At 50.6% G+C, this 22,547-nt stretch overlaps 1 protein-coding gene across 7 annotated transcripts in view; it reads left to right on the top strand.

Annotated features, from left to right (window-relative positions):
- Positions 1 to 22,547, top strand: part of Galnt6 (polypeptide N-acetylgalactosaminyltransferase 6) — a 47,298-nt gene that overhangs the window by 6,426 nt on the left and 18,325 nt on the right. Inside the window, exons 1-5 of one of the 7 annotated variants that reach the window (XM_039078233.2) lie at positions 2,694 to 2,934; positions 3,467 to 3,714; positions 11,047 to 11,275; positions 15,104 to 15,690; positions 17,345 to 17,517. In XM_039078233.2, the coding sequence (XP_038934161.1) occupies positions 15,200 to 15,690; positions 17,345 to 17,517 (664 nt within the window). In that variant the 5' untranslated portion in view covers positions 2,694 to 2,934; positions 3,467 to 3,714; positions 11,047 to 11,275; positions 15,104 to 15,199. Of the gene's footprint in view, positions 1 to 2,648; positions 2,939 to 3,466; positions 3,715 to 11,046; positions 11,276 to 15,103; positions 15,691 to 17,344; positions 17,518 to 22,547 lie in introns of those variants that run through there. The other 6 variants (XM_008765651.4, XM_063262836.1, XM_006242296.5 and 3 more) reach the window with 6 other exon arrangements.

The following is a 22,547-nucleotide window of genomic DNA, read 5'->3' as shown; positions in this document are numbered from 1 at the left end:
CTAGTCATTATGAGTACTTAAGTCACAACTTAAAATCATAGTCAGGCATGGTGGTGGTTCTTTTGTCTAATCCCAGCACTTGAGATTGAATGAGGACCATCCCAAGCTTGAGACCAGCTTGGCTAGCTACAGGAGACCCTTTCTCAAAAAGCAAAAATGGAGGAAGGGGGGTGGCTCACACCTTTAATCCCCACACTAGAGAGGTAGAGGCAGGTGGGTCTCTTGAGTTTGAATCCAGCCTGGTCTACGTAATGAATTCCTAAACAGCTAGGGTTACTGTAGAGAGACTCTGTCTCAGACAGACAGACAGATATAATTAGGGTTGGAAACAGCTCAGTGAGTTCAAACCTAAGACCTGAGTTTGAGTCCCAGGACTCACCTGGTGGAAGAAGAGAGCCGACTCCTGAAAGTTGACCTCTGACCTACATACACAACACACACACACACACACACACACACACAAATCATAAAAAGAAAACATTGAAAAGTATATTATATTACATGTATGAAGTGTCAGAATGAACCCTTTGTTTCCCACAATTAATAAATACTAGCCGATTTCTTATTCCCAAATTAAGCTCATTAAAAATAGCTTCAGGGTTTGAGGTGCACACACACTGGCTGGTCTCTTTCAAGCTCCAAGGCAGGGTCAGAGGTTGTGAGCCTACCCTGGGGCAGTCCGAGGTCCCCCAGGTCAAGTTGGGACCTGACTAAGATCACAGTTGCTGAAGGTCAGAGAGCTAAGTGAGAGGAAGCTGGGGGCAAAGGTCAAACGTAGCCACTGCGTCTCACACCGAGGAAAGAGAAGTGAAGACAGCATCACATTATCCACAGCAGCAGGAGGTGTCGGTGATCCCAAGGGGGTGAGCTGTGGAAGACAAGTGAACCCCAAAAGTCTGCAGAGGGGCCACAAGGATGACTGGGACAAGCTCTGTAGAGGTTTGAACCCTCAGTCCTTGTCTCCAGGGTGAAGGGGTTGGGGGAGCTCCTGAGCCACTAGAGGGGTTTTGTTATTATGCCAAGAATGTGCAACGCCTCCCTTTCTACTCCTGGTAAAGTGTCACCCGCCCTTCACCTAAGTGAGTGAGCTAGGTGAGTTCCCCTCTGTGATGGGCTAGCCTTCCCAGAATGCCTCTGGTCCCCCCTGAGAGCTCAGAGGGTGCTGTGCAGGATCCTGTCCGCTGAGTCTTAGAGACTCAAAACTGCAAAACCATTTTAAAATCAACCGAAACAGAAAGGTCACCAGCGTTTCGTTTTTCCCCTGTTTTTTTGAGGCAGAGTATCAGTATTCAGCTCAAGCTGCATTCACTGTGTTGTCTGCAACTCCAGGTCCTCCTGCGTTAGCTTCCCAAATGCTGGGGACATAGGCACCAGTGTCTACCAGGGGGGAAAAAGCAGCTGAAAAGTTGGTACATCACTTCTGTAATCTTAACTGCAGAGGTGGAGGCCAGAGGTTCAGGAGCGCAAGGTCATCCTCAACTGTAGGGAGAATTTTGGTTTCTTTAAAAACAAAACAAAACAAAAAAACAGTATGTTATGTGATATATAACTTGCCCCAAGGAACCCGACATCCCCAATTATCAGGGAGTAGCCTAAACCCCCTTCTCCTCTAACCTTATTTCTCTCCAACCTACCATTGGGTTTTTGGAATAAAAGTTGGTAGGTAGAAGTGTAAGAGTCTAATAAAATAGAAAAAAAAAAGTCAAAACTCAACTATACTATGTAGGGAGTTCAAGACTAGCTTTGTCCACTTGAACTTGAGACTCGTTCTCAAAAAACTTCACATGAGGGCTGGAGAGATGGTTTTATCGGTGGAGAGCACTTGCTGCTCATTGCTTTATAGACTGGGGTTCGGATCCCATCACCTATAAAACTGGACGTCTGCCTCTAACATCAGCTCTGAGGGATTTTATACCTTCTGGCTATGTGCTTAGAGGGCCACGTACATATAAATGAATAAATAAACCCTTCTTTAAAAAACACGCAGAAAGAACGTTTCCAAATCACCAGGTATTCGGAGTTATTCATTCAACTCTTGGACTAGGACAAGGACCCAGAAAATTGCATCAGGATGGTAGGCTCAGAACCCAGGACCAGCCGCTGTCCTGTGTGGCAGGACGATTCAGAATCAGAAAAGGGTTTGAGTAATTTTATTTGTTTGTTTATTTATTGAGACATGATCTCCTATGTAGCTCAGGTTGGCCTGGAACTCAGGATCTCCCTGCCTCATCCTTCCTTAGCTTGGGTTTTAGTAGTCTGCCAAGCTGCCTGTCTCAGAATCTGCATTTCTAACCACCTCAAAGGTGTTGCCTGACCGCATTCGTGAGATGCGTTTTGCAGCGCTTGTCAGCTGCCTACCACCGACCCTACTACCCTCGGGTAACAGGAATTCGGTACTGAGGTTGGGGTTTTGGCTGAGTGAGACCCGGCACTTGCTAAGGCAGGTGGGTGGGAGGGGAAGTTATCTGTCCACAACCTCAGACGCCTGGAACGGAGCCTCGGGGCTCGCCGCCAGCACGTCCGGCGCTGCTGGCCTCGGGCTCTGGGCTCCACAGCCCCTCGAGCCAGCGCGCTGCACATCGTGACTCGCTGCTCTCTCCCTGCGGTGCCGGTGGCCTGGGGTGGCGATGACCTGGGATGGGATGGCGGTAGCCTGGGGTGGCGATGACCTGGGATGGGATGGCGGTAGCCTGGGGTGCCGGTGGCCTGGGGTGGAGCTGTAGGGTGTTGCGGTCTGACCTGGGACCCTACGCCCAATGAGAGTGGCCGCGCAGCCGGGAGGACAGCGGACTCGCAGCACCTGCCGGAGCGGGGCGGGGCGTCGTCCTCCACAGGACCCGCCCCGGACCCGCCCTCCCGGCCGCCCCGTCGGGAAACCCACGAGCAGCTCGGCGGCGGCAGCGGTGGCGGCGGCGGCGGCTCTGCCTCGGCGCGGTAGGTAAGCAGCAGCGGGGCGCGACCCCGTGGAGCCCTTGGACCTGGCAACCCAGTGCTCCTTGGGGTCTCCCTTCCGGTGGTCCCCCTCACCCCGTCCCCAGCAGTGCGATGAAGGGGCCGAGCCAGACTCATCCCCCACGCCTTCGCTCTGCCCCCGCGCGGTGACATCTAGCGCCTCCCTCGGTGGGACCCCTTCACCCTTGCGGTTGAGAAGTTGAGGGACGTACGGAAAACTCCGGACTCCCTCTTCCCCTCGCGCTCGCCCTGGCGCCTACTGTGTGCCTCCCCAGATTGGATCACCTCGTGTACTCAAGCATTGGGACTCCTTCCTGCCATATCACCCCAGAGCAGAAGGGACAAATTAGGAGAAGCCTCGTTGGGGGAGGGGGGCTCAGAGCCCTTGCCTGATTGATCTCCCCTTAGATGCTTGGCGCTTTGGAGGAGTGGGAAACGGAGTTCTGTGGTATTGTGTAGAGTGTGTGACTGTGACTGTCACCAACTTCCTGATTCTACCCCCTCGTGATGACAGAAAGGAGAATCCTCCTGCTACTCGCCCAAGGGCCAGAGACTCCAGACCACTGCAGAGAGGGCTCGCCTGCTTGTGTGGTCGCTGCTGTTAGCTTGCCTCAAAGCTCAAAGGAACCCCGTTTTGAGCAGTAATTTCCACAGTGGTCCCAGGGAGAGCTGAAGGGCTGCACTCTGAGCTCATCCCTGCAATGGCTGAGGTTAAAACAGACACGCCAAAGAGCCTCCAGGACTACGTTCGCTTCACCACAGGTGTGTGTGTGTATTACATAGGCCCTGCCCTCCTCCTGACAGGACGGCTGCTTCGTCAGAGAAAAGCTAAGAAGGATGAGATAGGCAAATTCATACGATGACTAGATCAAGGTTTTGAAATGCCCTTCAAACTGTCCAAGGGCAGCCTGCATCACCACAGGCATATCCCAGGTCCGTGTCCTCACCCATGCCATGTGCTTTAAGGAACCCAGAGTGGGGGATACTGGGACCCATAGTGAAACCGTGAAGGAGACTAGCTGCTGAGTAATTAATTACTGCCCACAGCTGACACTGCCTGCAGCACACAGGAGAGCCCATCGAAAGGGAGGCCCCGTGGGTGCCAGATGCCCTCTGGGATCAGAACTGTCTTCATCCAGGTTCAAGTGGGAGAAACCCGGACACGAGATTTAACCATAGGCTGAGTCCTGTTTGCACTGCAGAGAGCAGAAGTCGGACTTGGGAGGGGCCCAGTCCTCAGCCGAGAGCTGTTCCTAGGGAAGGCTGTGTTGTATAATGAAGGCTGCAGGTGGCTGACTCAGCCCTGCTACTAATGTAACTGCAGAACCTCTGGCCACATCACGTAACCACTCCTGGGCGGGGAGCAAATGAGGAGGTGCAAGGAGCTTTAGGGACCAACTGAACGTAAGACGTGTCGTGGCTTTGGACCGTCGAGCCTGCGTGAGAGTTCAGCCTCCGGTCTTGCCTAGCTGTGGGCACATGGTAGAGCCTCCCTGAGCTCCAGTTCCCAGAGTTGGGTGTGTAACTCAGTTGGCAGTGTTTGCCTAGTGTGCATAAGGCTCTGGGTCCAGTCTCCAGCACTGGATAAACTGGGCACGGTGGTGGCACGTGCCTGTCCCGCCAGCAATTGGGAAATGAAGCAGGAGGACCCAAAGTTCAAGGTCATTCTTGGCTATCTGGCGAGTTTGAGGCCAGCCTGGGCTATATGAGACTCTGTCTCAAAGCCAAAGCCAAGACCAAACAAAACAGAAAATATAACTTGGGTGAGGCTTTTGTTTATTTGTTTGTTTCATTCCATTTCTGTGTTTTGAAACAGTGTCTCTCTACATAGCCCTGGCTGGCCTAGAACTCACTCTGTAGACCAGGCTAGCCTCGAACTTACTCTGCAGACTAGGCTGAGTTCCTGCTCACAGAGATCCTCCTGCTTCCTTCCCCCAAGTGCTGGGACTGAAGGAGTGTGTCGTCGATACAGCCCGACTGCTCCAGAGCGTGAGGCAGGATTGCTTCAGCCCAGGCGTCTAAGGTGACCCTGGGTGACATGTGGTGCAGCCATCATAGTCTGAGTCTGTGTAGCCAGTGCTTTTCTTGAAAACCCAAATGGAAGATAGTATTGCCCTAAACATCCCCCGGGGTCTGATGGACATATCCCAACACCTCCAGCTGTGGAAGTGAGGCTAAGCACCCCGTGTTCCGTACCAGAGGAACCAGTAATGGCTGCGCCAGAGCTTGGGTGAACTTGACTCATCAGATAGCCTCGGCCTTTCTTCTGGAAAGGCCCAAAGTGTCCGTTCCCAGTGGACGGGATGTGTGAGGATTTGAATCAGCAAGAGGTTGTGTGCAGGGCAGTGCCTGTCTCTTGTGTATCTCAATGCTGTAATTGTGCTGGGAAAAGGCCTGAGTGGTAAACAAGAACGGGTTCAACCCAGGGAGAAATGGGCTTTGAGAAGGATTCCGCTGCCACCTGAGAGCTCTGTGGCATCAGGTTATTCTCCGGTACCCAGCCCAGGCTGGTCCTGAGTCCTTACAACTCCATCCTCAACCTACTAAGCTCTGCATCTGAGGACAAACAAAGGACAGATAGGAGATGAGTACACACACACCACACGTGCACACAAACACTCTACACATGAACACCCCACACTCACACACACACATGTGCAAACACATATTCACAGACCACACATACACACATGTACACTACACACATACACACACAGACACACCACAAATGCATGTACACACTACCCATACTCACACACACATGTACACACATGCACGCACCACACATACATGTATACTACATACACCACATACACACGTGCACACCACACACACACCACACATATGTGCACACCATCATACACTGCACCCCACACACATACATACTACCCACACACACATACATACTACAGATGCACACATATATACTATCTATACATCCATACTACACACAAACACACTATACACACACATCTATCCCATACACACATACTACTCACACATACATACTATACACACACAGATTAAGCACACACACACTACCCACACACACATACTACCTCCCCCCCACACATTCTACCCACAGTACATACCCCCACACACATACTACACACACACATATACTACTTACACACACATACATACCACATACACACATACTACCCACACATACATATTACCTCCTACATATACATACTACACACATACACATACACTACCCCACACACATACATACTACCTCACACACACACACACACACACAACCCATGCATACATACTACCCACACACACTACCCATGCATACATACTACCCACACACACTGCCCACACACCTCTGCGCAGAGAAATATATACCTTGGGGTGGGAGGCTGGCCAAACAGTCAGAGCAAGTATTCTGGGTGCAGAAGCTTGGGAAACAGGACTTAGGGTGGAGAAAGAAGGGAAAACAGGATCTCTGTGTCTGGGCTTGTTCTCCATGAACCTAGTGGGAAAATCCCACAGGAGAAAGCATGGGGAGTGACCAGCTTTTGGAAGAAAGCTGCACACCCACCCCTGGGGACAGCGACACACCTTAGTGCAGAAACCCATCGTTTTTTGGTTTTTAGAGACAGGATTTTCTTAAGCTTAGGGTTGCTTAAATTCTCCATGTAACTGAAGGTGGCCTTGAACTGTCTAATTTTTTTAGATCCATTTATTTTCTCTTATGTATGTGAATGCTCTTCTTGCCTGTGTTCACGTATGCCTGGTGCCCACGGAGGTCAGGAGAGGGCGTTGGATTCATGGGACGGAATCTGCAAGAGCAGCAGGTGCTCTAAAGCACTGAGCTACCTCTCCAGCCCCTGACCTTGAACTCCAAATCCTCCATCTATATGTTCCAAGAGTTGAGGATACAGGTGTGGGCTACCATGTCCTGCTATGAGGACTTTGTTTTATTTTTTAATGCTGTCTTCAGACACACCAGAAGAGGGCATTGGATCCCATGACAGATGGTTGTGAGCCACCATGTGGTTGCTGGGATTTGAACTCAGGACCTCTGGAAGAGCAGTCAGTGCTCCTAACCACTGAGCCATCTCTCCAGCCCCCCGATGACAGTTTTGGGTGGAGAAGAAAGGCACGTGGAACACAGGGACACACAGACACAGATACATAGACACACAGACACCACACACAGATATGCATACACATAGACACACAGACAGAGATACACACATGCGCATACACAGATACACACACACACACAGACACCACACACAGATACATACACACATAGACACGCACAGAGATACATAGACACACAGACACACACAAAGACAGATAACACATACATAAACACACATACAGATACATAGACACACATACACCACACATACACATACATAGACATACATCACATATACACATACATAGACACACACAGACACACACACACACACACAGATACATAGACACATAGACACCAGACACCACACACAGATACACACACACACACAGATACATAGACACCACACACACACACACACAGATACATAGATACACAGACACATACACACACACACACACACACACACACACACAGAGCACCACTAACCCAGGAGGCAAGGCATAATCAGCAGGGCGTGAGACTGGGTTTAATAACCTTGATACTAAGAAGGAATTGAACATAACAGATGTTGGAGTGGACCAGGAATTAGGGGTGCTTGGTGGATTCCAGGGCTGCCGGAGGCTATGGAAAAGTGCCTAGGTCAGTAGGCTTGGCTGGCAGTGTGTAGGCCTGAGGGCTATGGAGGGGGAAGTTCCAAGCTATCCTGGGTGTCCAAGCTCAGCTCCCCATCCTCTGGAGATAGCCCTAGCTATTAGGACTATCTATCCTGTGAGCCCTGGCTTGCCTCTTCCCTGTTCCCCACCTGCCAATGGATGACAGAGCTCCCTTCAGCTTCCCTTTGTATCTTCCTTTAAGCCCTGGGAGGTTACAGAGGCCCTCCCTGGACTCCTGGGCATAAACAGAAGTACAGGTATCTGACAGAGCAGGGTCCCTGCAGAGAGACCTCCAACCTAGCTGCTGTCATCTTGATCTGTAGTGACTTTTGCTTCGGGTTAGACAACAAAGAAGTAAGAAACACCTTTGCATGCCAAACACGGATCCAGTTACACAGCAGCAAGGAAATCCTGTTGGGTTTTCAGTAGAAAACGTTTGGATAGCTGCAGTTCAACTTTTTACAGTAAACTTAAAACAACCCTGGGATCCTGGGTGTGCTGCCGGTGAGGGCATTTTGACAGGCTAGCTACTTTTATCTCATTCTTCTGGAGAATAAGCCCCATTACTGTGAGCTGGTCCACGAAAGTGTAAGTCATCGGTCAGGGAGTGGGAGCCTCCCACCATCCTGTGGTCGGTCACATAGGAATCCCATGGGTGGGGAGCTTTGGAGACGATCCGGTGGTCTTTTGGTACTATGACTACAGGAGAGGTCAGGCTGCTGGACCCGATGATGAGAGAGTGTCATTGAAGAAGGAGGAGGAAGAGGAAGAAAGTTTGAAGAGGAGGAAGAGGGTGCAGACATTTAGAGAGACAATCTCGAAGTACCCTTCCCCTCCAGGATCTTGTAACCAGCCTGTTCCTTCTCCACCAGGATGTCTACCTTGGTACACCTATGCTCTTGGTCCAAGGGCCTCCACCCATAGCTATTGAAGAGATCTGTAATTGAGCCAATTATCTTGAGCAAATATCCTTTATGGATGCCTTGGTGGCAGCTCCCTTCCCGGAGGCCACGTCTCTCCCTGGGGTGTGCAGTTCGCTTGATAAACAGGAAGAAACTTACAAAGAGGCCACCTGGCCAGCAAGGGTGTGTTCAGCGGGGTGGCTGACCCTGCCTTTCACTCGAGCTGGGACCTCACTTGTTTCTTCCCAGTTTCACCATCTTTAAGCATTTGATCCCTGAGTGGGATTGGAGAGAAAGGGATGGATGGCAGGGAGGGGGTTCGGAGTGGGAGTGGGGGCTCAGAAGAACCCAGTCCCTCTATATACCTCCATGGGGGAGGTAAGAGTCTCAGGGACGTAACAATGATCTGAGAGCTGAAGACAGGAGCTGCTTCTGGGAGCTTCTAGCTGTGTGTCACCAGTGAGGTCATCCAACCAAAGCCACACCCATAAAACAGGCTACTGCATACCCAGATAGCAGCTGGGCAGCAAGCTCAGAGTAACAGCCGAATGCCACCTAACCCAAATCCTTGCAGGAAGTGCACCCAGCCTCGTTACAAAACCAGCGTTGAATGTTCAACCCCCCTAGCCTGTTCCACTGATAAGAGGCTCAGTCACCAGCTTCATAAAACCAGTGCTTCAGACCAAGCCAATGATAGAACCGGTGATATGGCCTGGCCTTTGGAGGCCAGGAGTCCAGGTCCCTGGCAGCGAAGAGAGAGACGCGTTGACACAGGCAGGCTGTGGTGAGTGTGAGGAACAAGCAGAGACAGGAGGCCAGACTGTGAGGTGTGGCTTCCTGGTGAAAAGCCCTTGCCTAGCATGTACGACAAAGCCTTGAGTTAGCTCCCCAGAACCGAGAAAAGAACGCCAAAGAGAGGCAGATAAAGGGAATCCGTCAACTTTATTTTGGTTCTCGAGAATTTCGTATCATCAGTTTTTCATATTCCTCCCCCGCCGAGGATGATGTGACCTTAGAGACGACTTCCCACAAGGCCTTTCACTGATGTGGAGCTTAAGTACTTCGTGTGCCTTCAATTTCTGATGTCGTTATAAGCGTGAAACTACCGTGGGGCTTTTAAAGTTATCCACTTTAAAAGGTGCTTGTCGTCTTCTGTAGGATGAAGTAATATTGAAATCTTGTTATTCGAAATCTATAACCTAAGAAGCAAAAATTAAGTTTCCCAAAGACACTTGTTAAATCTCTAGCATTTATACCTCTGAGGTTATTAAAGCTAAGAGCTTCCCTGAGACTTTCCCATAAGAAATAGCTGAGAGGAAAATTTAATTAAAAAAAAAAACTAAAACAAAACAAAACAATGCAGGGTAGTTTTGGTTTGTTGTTTCTTTTTATAGAACTAAAGGTGATCCACGCCTACCACTGAGCTATGTCCCCGGCATGACTGGCTTCCCTTCTTTTTAGGCAGGGCCTCACTATACAGCCCAGGCCTGGAACTCACTTCGTATACCAGGATGGTCCTGGTCTTAGAGATCCACCTGGCTTTGTCTCATGAATATTGGGATTAAAGATATGCACCACCGCAACTGTCTTTGTCATATTCTGGCCTATTTTAGGCCTAACTTTTATGTGTGTGACTGTTTTGCCTGCGTGTATGTCTATGCACTGCGTGTATGTCTGCTGCCCTTGAAGACCAGAAGAGGGTGTTGGATCCCTTGGAACTGAGTTCTGAGCAGTTGTGAGCCACCATGTGGGTGCTGAGAACACAGCCTGTCTTCCGGCAAGAGCAGTCCGTGCTCCTAGCTGCCGCGCCATCTCTCCAGCCTTCCTACCCCCGCGTTCTGGCCATTTAAAGACTTCTCATGATGGTTTCCACACTCTGGGGCTATTTTACGGTGCCGGGTTGGAATCAGAATTTGGGTAGATCCTGGGCTCTGCTCGCTGGAGCAGCTAGAAAGGGTGGATCCACCCTGTTCCTTTGTTCTGTCTGGGGAGGCTTCTTCAACTAGGGTTGGGGCATCTTGGTGCTGACAGGCTGGTGAGTGACAGGCCCAAGGGAGGAAAAAGAGCTGGGGATGGACGCTCGCTCAGCAGTTGGACACACCCGCTGGTGGCCCGGAAGGCCAGGCTGTGCAGGCCGGAACAGTAGGGCCATGCGCGTGCGCATGCGCGCAGGACTTGGGAGGTGGATCCCACCGAGCCCTGAACAGAGAGGTTATTCCTTTTCCTAGGCTGATGGGGCTTTCCCTCCTGGCTCTTGCAAACCACCATTCTAGTCATTGCATCCCACACGGAGCAGGAATCTTTAGCCTCAAAGCCCTGCAGCATCTATGAAACTTTCTTGAGGGGTGTCTTCCAGTTGCCGGCATGCTGAGCCAACACTGTGGAGAGCAAGTCCCTTCCTGCCAAGTCTAATCACAGGTGTCTCGTTTCATTTCAGGATGTGGTTAGAACCTTGAGGAACTGCAGGTTCCAGGGAGAACACTTCAGACAGCCGGATTGGATCCAGAGAGCAGATGCTCAAGAGCACTTCAATTTAGCCCAAGGTCTCTCTCTCTCCGGGGGAGAGACGAAAGGACGAAGGCGCTCGCCTCTACAAGGGACCGCAGGCAGCGTCTGGATGAGGGTGCTGGAGTGACGGGTGACTCCGGGAGGCCTTCCTGGAGGAGGTGAGTCCTGGCCTGCCTCTGGCTACTTATGGCAGTGTTACTGAGCCTGTGTCTCTCTAATCGTGCACACGTTTATGGGAAGTGGACAGAAAGGTGGATGAAGTACAGGCTGTAGGGTGGCTCAAGAGACCTGATCAATCCCCCAGAGCTCAGTCTGCACGGTCTCTAGATTCAGGCTAAGCCCCTGGAGCTGGCCCCCAGCATAGCTCAGCCCTTAGGAAAGGGGCTTCCCGGGTTGGGGATTTAGCTCAGTGGTAGAGTGCTTGCTTAGGAAGCGCAAGGCCCTGGGTTCGGTCCCCAGCTCCGGAAAAAAAGAACCAAAAAAAAAAAAAAAAAAAAAAAAAAAAAGATGATACTCAGGAAAGGGGCTTCCCTTGAAGCCTTTGTGAAACCTGTAGGGAATTCTGCCTTTTTCAACTTTCTGTGTTGTCTGTTGACTTTCCATCAATTTGAAAAGGCTCAAAGTACCAGAGAACATTTGCTGCTCACAGCTCCCTGGACCATCTAATTTTCCTTTCTTACTTTATTTTATGTGTATAAATGTTCTGCCTGCGTGTGTGCCCGTGTATTCCCTGGGTTTTCTAGCGCCTGTGAGGCTGGAACGCGGCTGAATCAGATCTCCTAGAGCTGGAGTCACAGCGGTTGTGACATGTCATATGGGTGCCGGGAATTGAACCAGGGTCCTCAGAGTAGCCAGTGGTGCTAACTGCTGGGTTGTCTCCCCAGGACTTCCCATTTCTCGTTCTCTAACAAGTTTTACATCCTTCTGGGAAAGGGGCTGTGTCATATACCCTACTGTGTGTCTGTGTACCACGTTAAGACCTAAGCAAATTTTACTGATCCCACCCCTGCCTTCAACATGGCAGCTCCCTGGGTCAGATCTCCAGGCCCCTCTTACCTGAGGGTGGAGCAGCGCCCATCTTCTTCCTGGAAAATCCTGTGCCATTCCTCACGCCTCAAGGGCAAGTGGCATAGAGGCAGCCCTGGGCTTCAGCCCCACCTGCAGGTTGTCTCTGCTTCTCTCTGACCTCCTGCTCCCTTGGCCAGTTTGAAATGCGCCCTGCCTGTCCTGACAAGCCCTCCTGAACTGGGTGCCTGGTGCCAGCCTTTCCCAGTGTGACGTTCTGGCCTTCTCCTCCATTTGCCACTTCCACAGAGTCTCCTTCCACCCAAGGACGTGACGGTTTCCCGACGCTTCCGCTCTTGCTGCCCAATCTGCCCAACTCACCATGCCCTCCTTCAGGAGAGTCCATCCAGAAGAAGAGGGTGCTGGACCCACAGGAGTTACAGTTGTTAGCTGTCGTGTCTGTGTTGGGATTTGAACCCAGAACCTCTGCAAGGGCAGTGAGTGCTCCTAACTGCTGAGCATCTCCCCAACCTCAAAACGAGATTTTCTTTCATTTGATTTTTTGATAATGCTATGGAAGAAACCAACTGTCTGCCCGGCCCAGACTGAGACTGCTGGCCATTGCGTCTATACTGACTATGTGTTTGCCCTCCATGGCAAGGGCCTCCCAATACCAGGCTTCACTCAGACAGGGCACTGTGGGGTTAAATAACAGCATTTGTTTTTTCTTCAGTGCAGACAGGTGTGGTAGTGGTTACTACTACAGCCCAGAGTCACTTTTAAGACAAACACCCAAGGTATGGTGACGTGGCTGTGGCCAAGGAACACGTGCCTGGGGGTAATTTCTGGGAAAGTGCACGGGGATTTGTCGATTATAACAGCAGAAATACCCGAGGGCTTAGTAGATAACAGGATCTCTGCTGTGGGGTTTGCATACATCACAAACTTAATCCTTAACACGGCCAACCTGTTGGTTATTAGCGACACCCAGTTTACAGATGAGGAAATCAAGGCTTAGAGGGATAAACTAATCACCCAAGGGTCACACGAGGCTAATGATAAAATAATGACTTGGAAAGGTCAGCTGTGCACAGAGATAAGACTGCTAAACTTCTGGGAAGTGTTTTCTTTCCTCTCTCAATCCTGAACCAACTCTAGTGGAAGGTCCTCCTCTAAATACGGGAGCTGAGCTTGTGGCCACCAGCGCCTGTCACCTCGTGATCTTTATACCTCCAGCTTAACTCCTCTAGAAAGCTCTGTGGGTTCTCATCCTCTGAGCCCTTTGGACTGGGGTGCCAGCTGATACGCACCCCCTCTGCCTAGTTCTGCCTGTAAGGTGTTGCCGTAGAATCTTAGATTTTAAGACGGCTACAATAAAAAAAGAAAATCTAAGCTGCAATTTGGAGCGTGTGCTTATAATTTTCAGCTTGTGGGAACTGAGGCAGGAGAATTGCTATGAGCTTCTAGGACCCTGTCAAATAATAAATAATTGCCTCTGAAGGGAGAGGCAGGCAGATCTGAGTTCAAGGACAGCCCAGTCTACAAAGAGAGTTCTACGACAGCCAGGACTACACAGAGAAACCCTGTCTTGAAAAAAACAAAACACACACATGTGTGTATGTGTATATATGTGTATATATATATGTATATGTGTGTATATGTATATGTGTGCATGTGTTTATATGTATATATACATATGTGTGTACTTATATATGTATATATGTGTGTATGTGTATATATATGTATGTCTATGTTTATGTCTATATGTCTATATGTATATATGTGTATGTGAGTATATGTATATATGTGAATATATGTATGTGTACATATATATGTGTGTATGTCTGTGTATGTATATACATAGGTATGTACTTATATATGTATATGTGTGTATCTGTGTATGTGTGTATATGCATGTACCTATATATATATATGTTATGTATATATGTATGTGTATATATGTATCTATGTTTATATATGTATATGTGTTATGTATGTGTATATATATGTATGTGTATATGTATATATGTGTATATATGCCTATGTGTGCATATATGTGTGTATATATATGTCTGGGTCTGTGTGTGTATATATGTGTATATATATGTGCCTCTGTGTATGTGTATATATATTTATATATATGGTAAGTGAGTATATTCAGGAGAGTCCATTGTCCTGGCTAACTCACATTTTTGCCTTCAGAAACTGACTTCGTTCTCAGCCTCTTCACAACTTCACATATTTATATTCACAAACATCACCTTTAACGAGGGCATATTTCATAACTTTTGGCAACTGGCAGCACATGGTGTCTCTCTGCGGCTTTCCCGTTCACCCCACTGCTCTGGGCGTGGTTCACGGAGAGGCAGTTCGTCTCTTCTGCTGCTGCAGAAGCTTCCTGGCGTGGCCGTCTCACATGTTCTACAGCTGCTTACAGATCACTCGCGGCCATTTACCTCAACGCTGCTTCAGACGTTCTTCCCAGGCCGCCAGGGTCACAGTTTACCTGACACACCGAGTGAGCCAGGCCATGGTGGCACATGCCTATAAGCCCAGTACACAGGAGGCTGAGGATCAGGAGCTGAAGGCCAGCCTGGGCTAATTAGCAAAACCCTGTCTCAAAGTCCAAAGCAAGCTAGGGATGAAAGCGTAGGTGTCTGTGGAGTTCCCGGCCATGTTGTTGACCTGTGTGTTCCAGCTGAACTTTATTTCAGCGGCAAGGTGTTTCCTAGGCAAGTGCTCTGCCACTGAGCCAAATCCCCAACCCCGACAAGGTGTTTCCTAAACCAGTGTCCTCCGGGTAAGAGAGACCCAGACCCAGTTTTCTCATTTATAGCAGAAAGAAATTTAGGCACCAGGACACGGTGAGTGCGAAAACATGATGCCACCGTTCCTCGCTGAGCCGTGCTCAGGGCCCGAGTCCCTAGCTCCCTGCCCCTCTCTGCAATGGCTAATTTTTCTCATTTCCCCTCTTTTCTCAGGCTGAGCCCCCGACGTGGCTACCCTGGTGTATCAAGCCATTTCCAAAGTGAGGCATAAGACTTGGAACCGCCCCTGCTGGGGTCCCAGTTGGGAAGATGAGGTTCTTTCGAAGGCGCCACATGCCCCTGCGCCTAGCCATGCTGGGCAGCGTCTTCATGCTCTTCCTCTTCATCCAGCAGAAGGATGTAAGCAGCCGGGAGCAGGCCATGGAGAAACCGTGGCTGAAGTCCCTGGCGGGACAGAAGGACCACGTCCTGGACCTCATGCTTGGTGCTGTGAACAACATTAGGGACGTCATGCCCAAGCTGCAGATCAGGGCTCCGGAACCCCAACAGAATCCAGTCTCCACAAACCACTCCTGCCTTCCGGGGTTCTATACCCCCGCTGAGCTGAGACCCTTCTGGGAACGACCACCTCAGGATCCCAACAGCCCTGGGGCAGATGGAAAAGCATTTCAGAAGAAAGAATGGACCCTTCTAGAGACTCAGGAAAAGGATGAAGGCTATAAGAAACACTGCTTTAATGCCTTTGCCAGTGACCGCATCTCCTTGCAGAGGTCCCTGGGGCCAGACACGCGGCCTCCTGAGTAAGTAATGCACTCTTAGAACTCTCTGAGACCAGAGCTTTCCCAGAAGTGTGGCCAGGAGGGCTGTGGTCATTGGCCAGCTATCAGGAAGAAAGCTGAAGGAGATTTGAGAATAGCCAGGGATTTTCCTTAAGCCTTCTTTTCTTTTGCTGGCCAATTGCCCTGATCCCAGGGGCTGGAGTTCAGGAGTACTATGGTCTGGCAGAGGCTCACGGGGACCCTTGAGACTGAAACACAGTTATGGAGGGGGCACAGGACACAGAAGGAAGCCAGGGTTGCAGACTAGGATCTGGCACACGGTACTGGGAGGTGCTGGGACAGAGCTGTGGTTTCTGAAGCCCTGCCCTCAAGACACTGAGCCTGCCATCTGGGCGTCTGAAAGAGAGAGGGGAAATTTCCTGACTACTACTGTTTTGGTCTAGAAGGTCCCCGCATCCCCGGGTTCCCTCACCTGAGGCCCACAGACCCACAGTCATTCCACTTGAAGTTCTTTACATTATTGGCTTTAAAAGGAGAGATGCACATTTGGATCTTAGAGCTGGCCCTGCTTCTAGCTTGTCCCTTGCTATACTCTTCGGAAGAAAGGTGTTTTTGTCTTCCTCACTTAGGGTTGTCCCTTTCAACTAAAGAGTTAGTTGGAAAAAAACAAGTCATTTCACTAAACTCATGACTCTTGAGAGCCTGGGGTTCCTCAGGCTTGAACCACATATTTCATACGACCATACAAGTTGCAGCTTGAGCTACTAGGAATTCGTCAGCAAAGGAGGACATTGTTGTAGAGGCAGTCAGGGTAGGAAGCTCTGTGGTGGGTCCACACATCAGCCTCCTGATAAGGAGGACTGAATCAGGGCGTCAAGGAAACTGGATCCGATGTCACAAGTCTATAATCCCAGCACTTTGGAGGCTGAGGCAGGAGGATTGCAGATGTGAGAGCACTGGTTTTCAGTGGGAGACACTCCCCCCTCCCCTGTCTCCACAAAACAAAAAAGGGTGTTGAGCTGTGTGGTCCTTGAAATTCAAGACCCGAGTCCTTACAGAGTCTAGATGGCAGGATAGCCCCGTGTCACGCAGTAGTTGCTGGCGATGATTGGGGAAGGTCCCCGAGGGTAGAGTCAGATCACAGGGATTCGGAGAGGGCTTAGAAGGGAAGTGAGCATCGGAAGGCCCTTTTCCTCACACTGAATGGAGTTTGCAGTCACTGTCCTCAACTGAACATTTGTCCTTAATGACTCGGGCCTCTGGGACCTCTGGACCAGATCACAGCCTATGCAGTGTCCAAGGTGCAGAGTGAGTCAGCCTTGGAATACCGGGCCTGAGAGCAAAGTGTAAAACCAGGAGGAGGGTGGGGGTGAGGGATACCTGAGGATCACCTTAGGGCGCTGGGCTAGCACACGGAGTGGTTTTGGAGGGGGCTGGCTAGTTACCTGCACGGAGAGGATATAGCCACAGGGTATAAGCAGCTATTCCCAAGCACAACAGGAAATGGAGGTCGGTGATTGGGCATGCGCGGGCATGCGCACTCGTGCTCCCGGGTAAGGGGTTGGGTGGATGGTTGGAGAGCTTTAGACAGATATCTTTCCTTTCCCCTCCTGGAACGCTGCCCCTCCCCCCCCCCGGGACTTAGAGAGCTGTGTCCATCCTTCCATCGTTCCAGGTGTGTTGACCAGAAGTTCCGGCGCTGCCCGCCACTGCCCACCACCAGTGTGGTCATTGTATTCCACAACGAAGCCTGGTCCACTCTGCTGCGCACAGTATACAGCGTCCTGCACACCAGCCCTGCCATCTTGCTGAAGGAAATCATCCTAGTGGATGATGCCAGCACAGACGGTGAGGCTGGCGGCTCTGAGGGAGGTGGGGCTGGCTGGTCTGAGGAGGGGTGAGGAGGCTGGTGGGTCCGAGGAGGGGTGAGGCCTGTGGGTGTGCCTTCCGTAAAGGCAGCAGGAAGAAGGTGGGAATGGAGCATACAGGCCACAGTCCTAGAGCCTAGAACTCTTCCACACCTCTCAGAGCAGCACGGGTCTCCAAGATCCCTGTGATGTCACGGGCATCCCTAACTCAGAAGTGAAAGAGGGCCAGCAAAGTGGCTTACTAAGTAATTACTTGCCGCCAAGCCTGCTGACCTGAATTTGAACCCCGAGACCCACAGGCTACCAGCTCTACCTGAGGGCTGTGATTTGAGTGTAAAAACAGGCACATACACTAAATAAGGAAAGAAAGGGAGGGAGAGGAGAGGAGGGCAGCTGGCTGGGAGGGCCTTTCTGGTTTCCAGCCCTACTAGATCTTCCCCTGGGAAGCCCTTTTTGCCCTCATTGTTCTTAGGGGAGATCACTCACCGTCTTTTACCTTCACATCGACTCCATAGTGTTCCATACCCGGCTCTGACCTAGATATGGGTAAGAGGGAAAAAGAAAGGTCCCCTGAGGAGGCTAATGAAGGTTTAGAGCACGTGGGAGAAGGGCCTTCCTTTGGTCAATCTGAAATGACACGGACTTGAGAGTCCAACCCTGAGAAATCAAGTCTAGTTCTGAGTCTGTGCCGGGCCTCTCTCAACTCACTTTCCTTTCCTGCACATTGGCACAGTTGACTCCTTCCTATGGTAGGCGAGGGGCGCAAAGCAGGTGATGAGAGCCGCAGGCCAGCATCTCCTGAGGGCTGTGTGTGCGCATCTGTGCTTTACTTCCAGTGTAGGACGAGTGCATCATGGGAGTGTGCGGCCAGGAGATGCTTCGTCTGCCTGGTGTGGCTGTGACTGCTTTGTAACCGGGGTGGAGTGTTGGTTGGGAGTCTGGTGTGTCTGAGGAAGGAACGTTCGATGGAGAGCATTCCTGGAAGAGAGGAGATTGTAAGCCTAGAGACAGGAGCTTGTTTGTTGGGGAGACTGGGTGTGGCTGGAGTTTAGGTTCATCTGTAGAAAATGATATTGAAAGGACTCAAGGGGTGGGGGAGGGGCGGTCGGATGGGCAAGGAGGCGGGGAGTGGATGAGGGGGAGAAGGGGAGTGGGTGAGGGGAGTGGGGTTGGATGAGGGGGTAGGGCAATCGAAGGGGACGGGGTCGGGGTGGGGTTTGAGATGCTGGTATCAAACCCAGGAGTTTGCATAGTAAACAGGGTCTCTTCCTGCTGCTGTGTTGTGTTAGCACCCTGAGGAGAGGCTGGAGAGATGGTTCAGCTATCAGGAGCACTGGCTGCTCCCTCTGAGGTCCCAGGTTCGATTCCCAGCACCGACATGACAGTTCACGACTGTCTGTAACTCTAGTTCTAGGGGATCTGATGCCCTCTTCTGACTCTGTGGGGGTGCACAGACATACATGCAGGCAAAACACCCAGATAAAAATAAGAGTCGTTAAAAAAATACTCCTCCCCCCTCCCAAAAAAGGCAATTCAAGAGAGAAAGGGTTAATTTGGCCTTGAGTTCCAGGTTATGGTTCACTGTGGCAGGAACTGTGCTGGAGGCGGCTGGGCACATAGCATCCAGTCAAGGAGCAGACGGAGAGCAGGGGCTGGAGAGACGGCTCAGATGTTAAAAGTAATGTCTGCTCTGCAGTGAGATCTGGTGCCCTCTTCTGGTGTGCAGGCACACGTGTAGGCTGAACATTGTATATATAATAAATAAGTAAACCTTAAAAAGAAGAAGCAGAGAGCAGGGGAGGCCAATGCTTAGCTCGTGTTCTAGGGTCTAGGAAGCCAGGGAATGGTGTCGCCCACAGTGGGCGACTCTTCACAGGCATCCCCAGAGACCCATCTCTTTGGTGATTCTAGATTCTGTCAAGCTGACTAAATGAACCATCACACATGTTGAAGTGACATTCACGCCAGGCTTGACATATCTATTTATAAAGAAGCGAGACATCGTTGGGAACCTGTGCTCATGCTTCCTGCTCCTGCCAGAGCCCTCTGGCTCTCCTACCTCTCCAGCCGGCTGTTCTTGGGTTAGGAACGATGCCACAGGAGATGTGGGGTGGTGAAAGTGGGGGCTGGGAATGAGCACTGTTGAACCCTCTTGACAAGAGAGCTCTCATTTTCCCAGGGAAGACAGGCTCTTGGCAACCCGAGCATCCAGGTTACAGCAAGTCTGGTTGGCGAGTGCTAGGCCCATGAGGCTTCTGGAAGAGGGTCAGGGGGGGAAAGGGTTGCTAGCAACAGTGCTCATAATGGTCAAAAAATCGAGTCAAAGACTCTGAGATGGGATAATCAGGTCCAAGCAAAACCCAAGTCTAGAAGTGTAAACAGCTCATTGTCTGACATCAGAAACTCACGGGCTTCTGGACTCTGAAAGGCTCTGTTTCTCTAGCTCCGACATTCACCGCACATTCTTATCACAGGCTCAGGCCAACTTCACTCCACGGCCGCTTATTGCTGCTTATTACTGGAGTTTCTAAAATGCTGGAGTCTGCACACAACTGGGCTGTTCCTTCACCAACAGCTCCACTTGGGCTCTGTTCCAGGACCCTAACTTGGTCCAAGCCTCAGGGTCTCTCCATGACCGCTTTCGCCCTGGGGCAGCTTCAGACACTGTAGCAGCAGCACCTTCACCAGTGACCTCCCCTGACCTCTCACAGTGCCAAACCTCAGCTGCTCTCCATGACCCTTGATGCCTTTAAAACCAGTACCGCCTGGGTGACTTTCACCCATGAGCAGGTTCAGCTGCGGCACAAGATGCAGCCTTGGCCCTCGCTGAACCACAGCTTCTGTGCAGTGACCCTAGGAAACCCTTCCCAGAAATGTCCGCTTCGATGACACTGGCCTCTTAGTCACAACTGATTCTTCAGCCCCAGCTGGCCAGCATCCATTGTCCTAGCAAGCAAAGGTTTCACGTGAGTGGTTTTGGTCTCTCGTTAATCACAGCCAAGTCTTCAGCCCGAGCTGACCAGAAACACAGATTCTTAACTCAAAATATCTCATGGCCCCAGTATCATGTTAGAGGGACCCTCAGACTCCCTGTGGAACCTCACAGACCAGGCCTCCATCATCTATGCTGCTCTCAGCATTGACTTCTAGGTCGCCATAGCATCCCTCAGGCAATGGCCTCTTGAGGCTCCAAAGTCCATCCACCATCCTCTCCCAAAACATGTCTGTTTCCCCCAAACCCCGTTCCTGGTACCAGTTTCTGTCATAGTTGGGAGTTCTATTACCGTGATAAAACACCATGACCAAAAGCGTGTTTTTGTTGTTGCTGTTGCTTTTGGCTTGTTTGTTTCAATAAACCAAATAAACCCAAAAGAAAGGGTTTGTTTCAGATTCTAGTTGTTGTCCACCATGAAGGGAAGTCAGGGCAAGAACCCAAGGCAGGAACCCAGAGGAAGGATTCAAAGCCAAAGCCGTAGGGATACAACTTACTGGTTTCCTTTGCACAGATTGTCAGCCTGCTTATGTCACCCAGGGCCACCTGACCAGGGTGGCCCCACCCACAGCAATCTGGGCCCTCCCATATTGATCACTAAGAAACTGTCCCACAGGCTTTGGTCCACAGGACTATCTTACGGAGGCTTCTTCTCAGATATCTCTAGCTTGGGTCAAGTAGACGAAAGGAAAGGAAGGAAAGTGAGAGAAAGACTAACTAGGACAGTAACTTTTCATAGCAGTGAGCCGGCCTATGTTCTCAAACCGTGTGTGTGTGTGTGTGTGTGTGTGTGTGTGTGTGTGTGCGCGCGTGTGTGTGTGTGTAATCTTTAATTGTATTATATATACATGTGTGACTGGGTGTGGGTATGAATGTGTGAGTGCAGGTGCCCTAGGAAACCAGAGGATCCCTGGAGATGGGGTTACAGGTGGTTCTGTATGTGAGTACACTGCAGCTGTCTGCAGACACCAGAAGAGGGCATCGGATCCCATTACAGATGGCTGTGAGCCACCACATGGTTGCTGGGATTTGAACTCAGGACCTCTGGAAGAGCAGTCAGTGCTCTGACTGCTGAGCCATCTCTCCAGCCCTACAGTGGTTCTGAATAGCATTTGATGTGGATGTTGGGATCCACACTGAGGTCCCCTCTACAAGAGCAGAACATGGAGCTCTTAGCATGGAACTGTACTATCCAGATTTCAGACCTGTGTTTTCTCTGTCACCTCCTACATTTGCCGGGGACAGCGACCCCCTTCTTCTCCCTCCCCCTCCTCTTCCTCCTCTCCTCTCCTTTCTTTTCCTTCTGTATATAAATGTCTTGCCTGTGTGCATGTCTGTGTACCATGTGTGCACCTGGTGCCCTTGGAGGCCAGAAGATTATCGGAACTGGAATGAATGATTGAGCATCTCCTTGAGGATACTGGGAACCAGACCTGGGTCCTCTGTAAGGGCATCCAGAATTCCTAACCACTGAGCCATCTCTCCAGCCTCGCCGCCTCACTCTTAAGGACACTTCTATCCTCACCCGAGACCTCTAGCTGATCCCCCTTATTTTCTGGGTCCCACTTTGAGAATCTGTGCTGTTTCCCTTACTGGAGAGCTGTCCTTGCCGTGGTGACATTCACTGCCACATGTCCACATGAGCCTAGGAATGGTGTGCCCGCTCTCTGAAATGCCCTGCTCCAGGCCTCTCTGAGTGCTGTTCACTGGGGAACAGGAAAAACAATCTTGGCACGTCTGTCCACACAGGATAAAAATGCCCATATGCTACGTTCAGTAATCAAAAATATACCATCTCATGCTATCACTGGCTATTCTCTGGCCTCAGCGAACCACCTCCATGGCTACCCCCACGCAGCGACTCCCCATCTCGCTGTTAGCTGTCACAAACCCCTGTGACATGGTAAAATCATAACTCTAGAGGCTTGAAATTTATCAGATTTATATCAGTAAATTCACAACCCACAAAGCGCCCAAAGAACTCAGAGCCAGTTGATATTGATATAAGCTGTCCACTT

The sequence above is a fragment of the Rattus norvegicus genome, chromosome 7 (genome assembly GCF_036323735.1).
Source record: "Rattus norvegicus strain BN/NHsdMcwi chromosome 7, GRCr8, whole genome shotgun sequence".
Lineage (NCBI taxonomy): Eukaryota > Metazoa > Chordata > Mammalia > Rodentia > Muridae > Rattus > Rattus norvegicus.
Note: the sequence above shows the minus strand (reverse complement) of the source record. Positions and strands in the feature narration are given on the sequence as shown.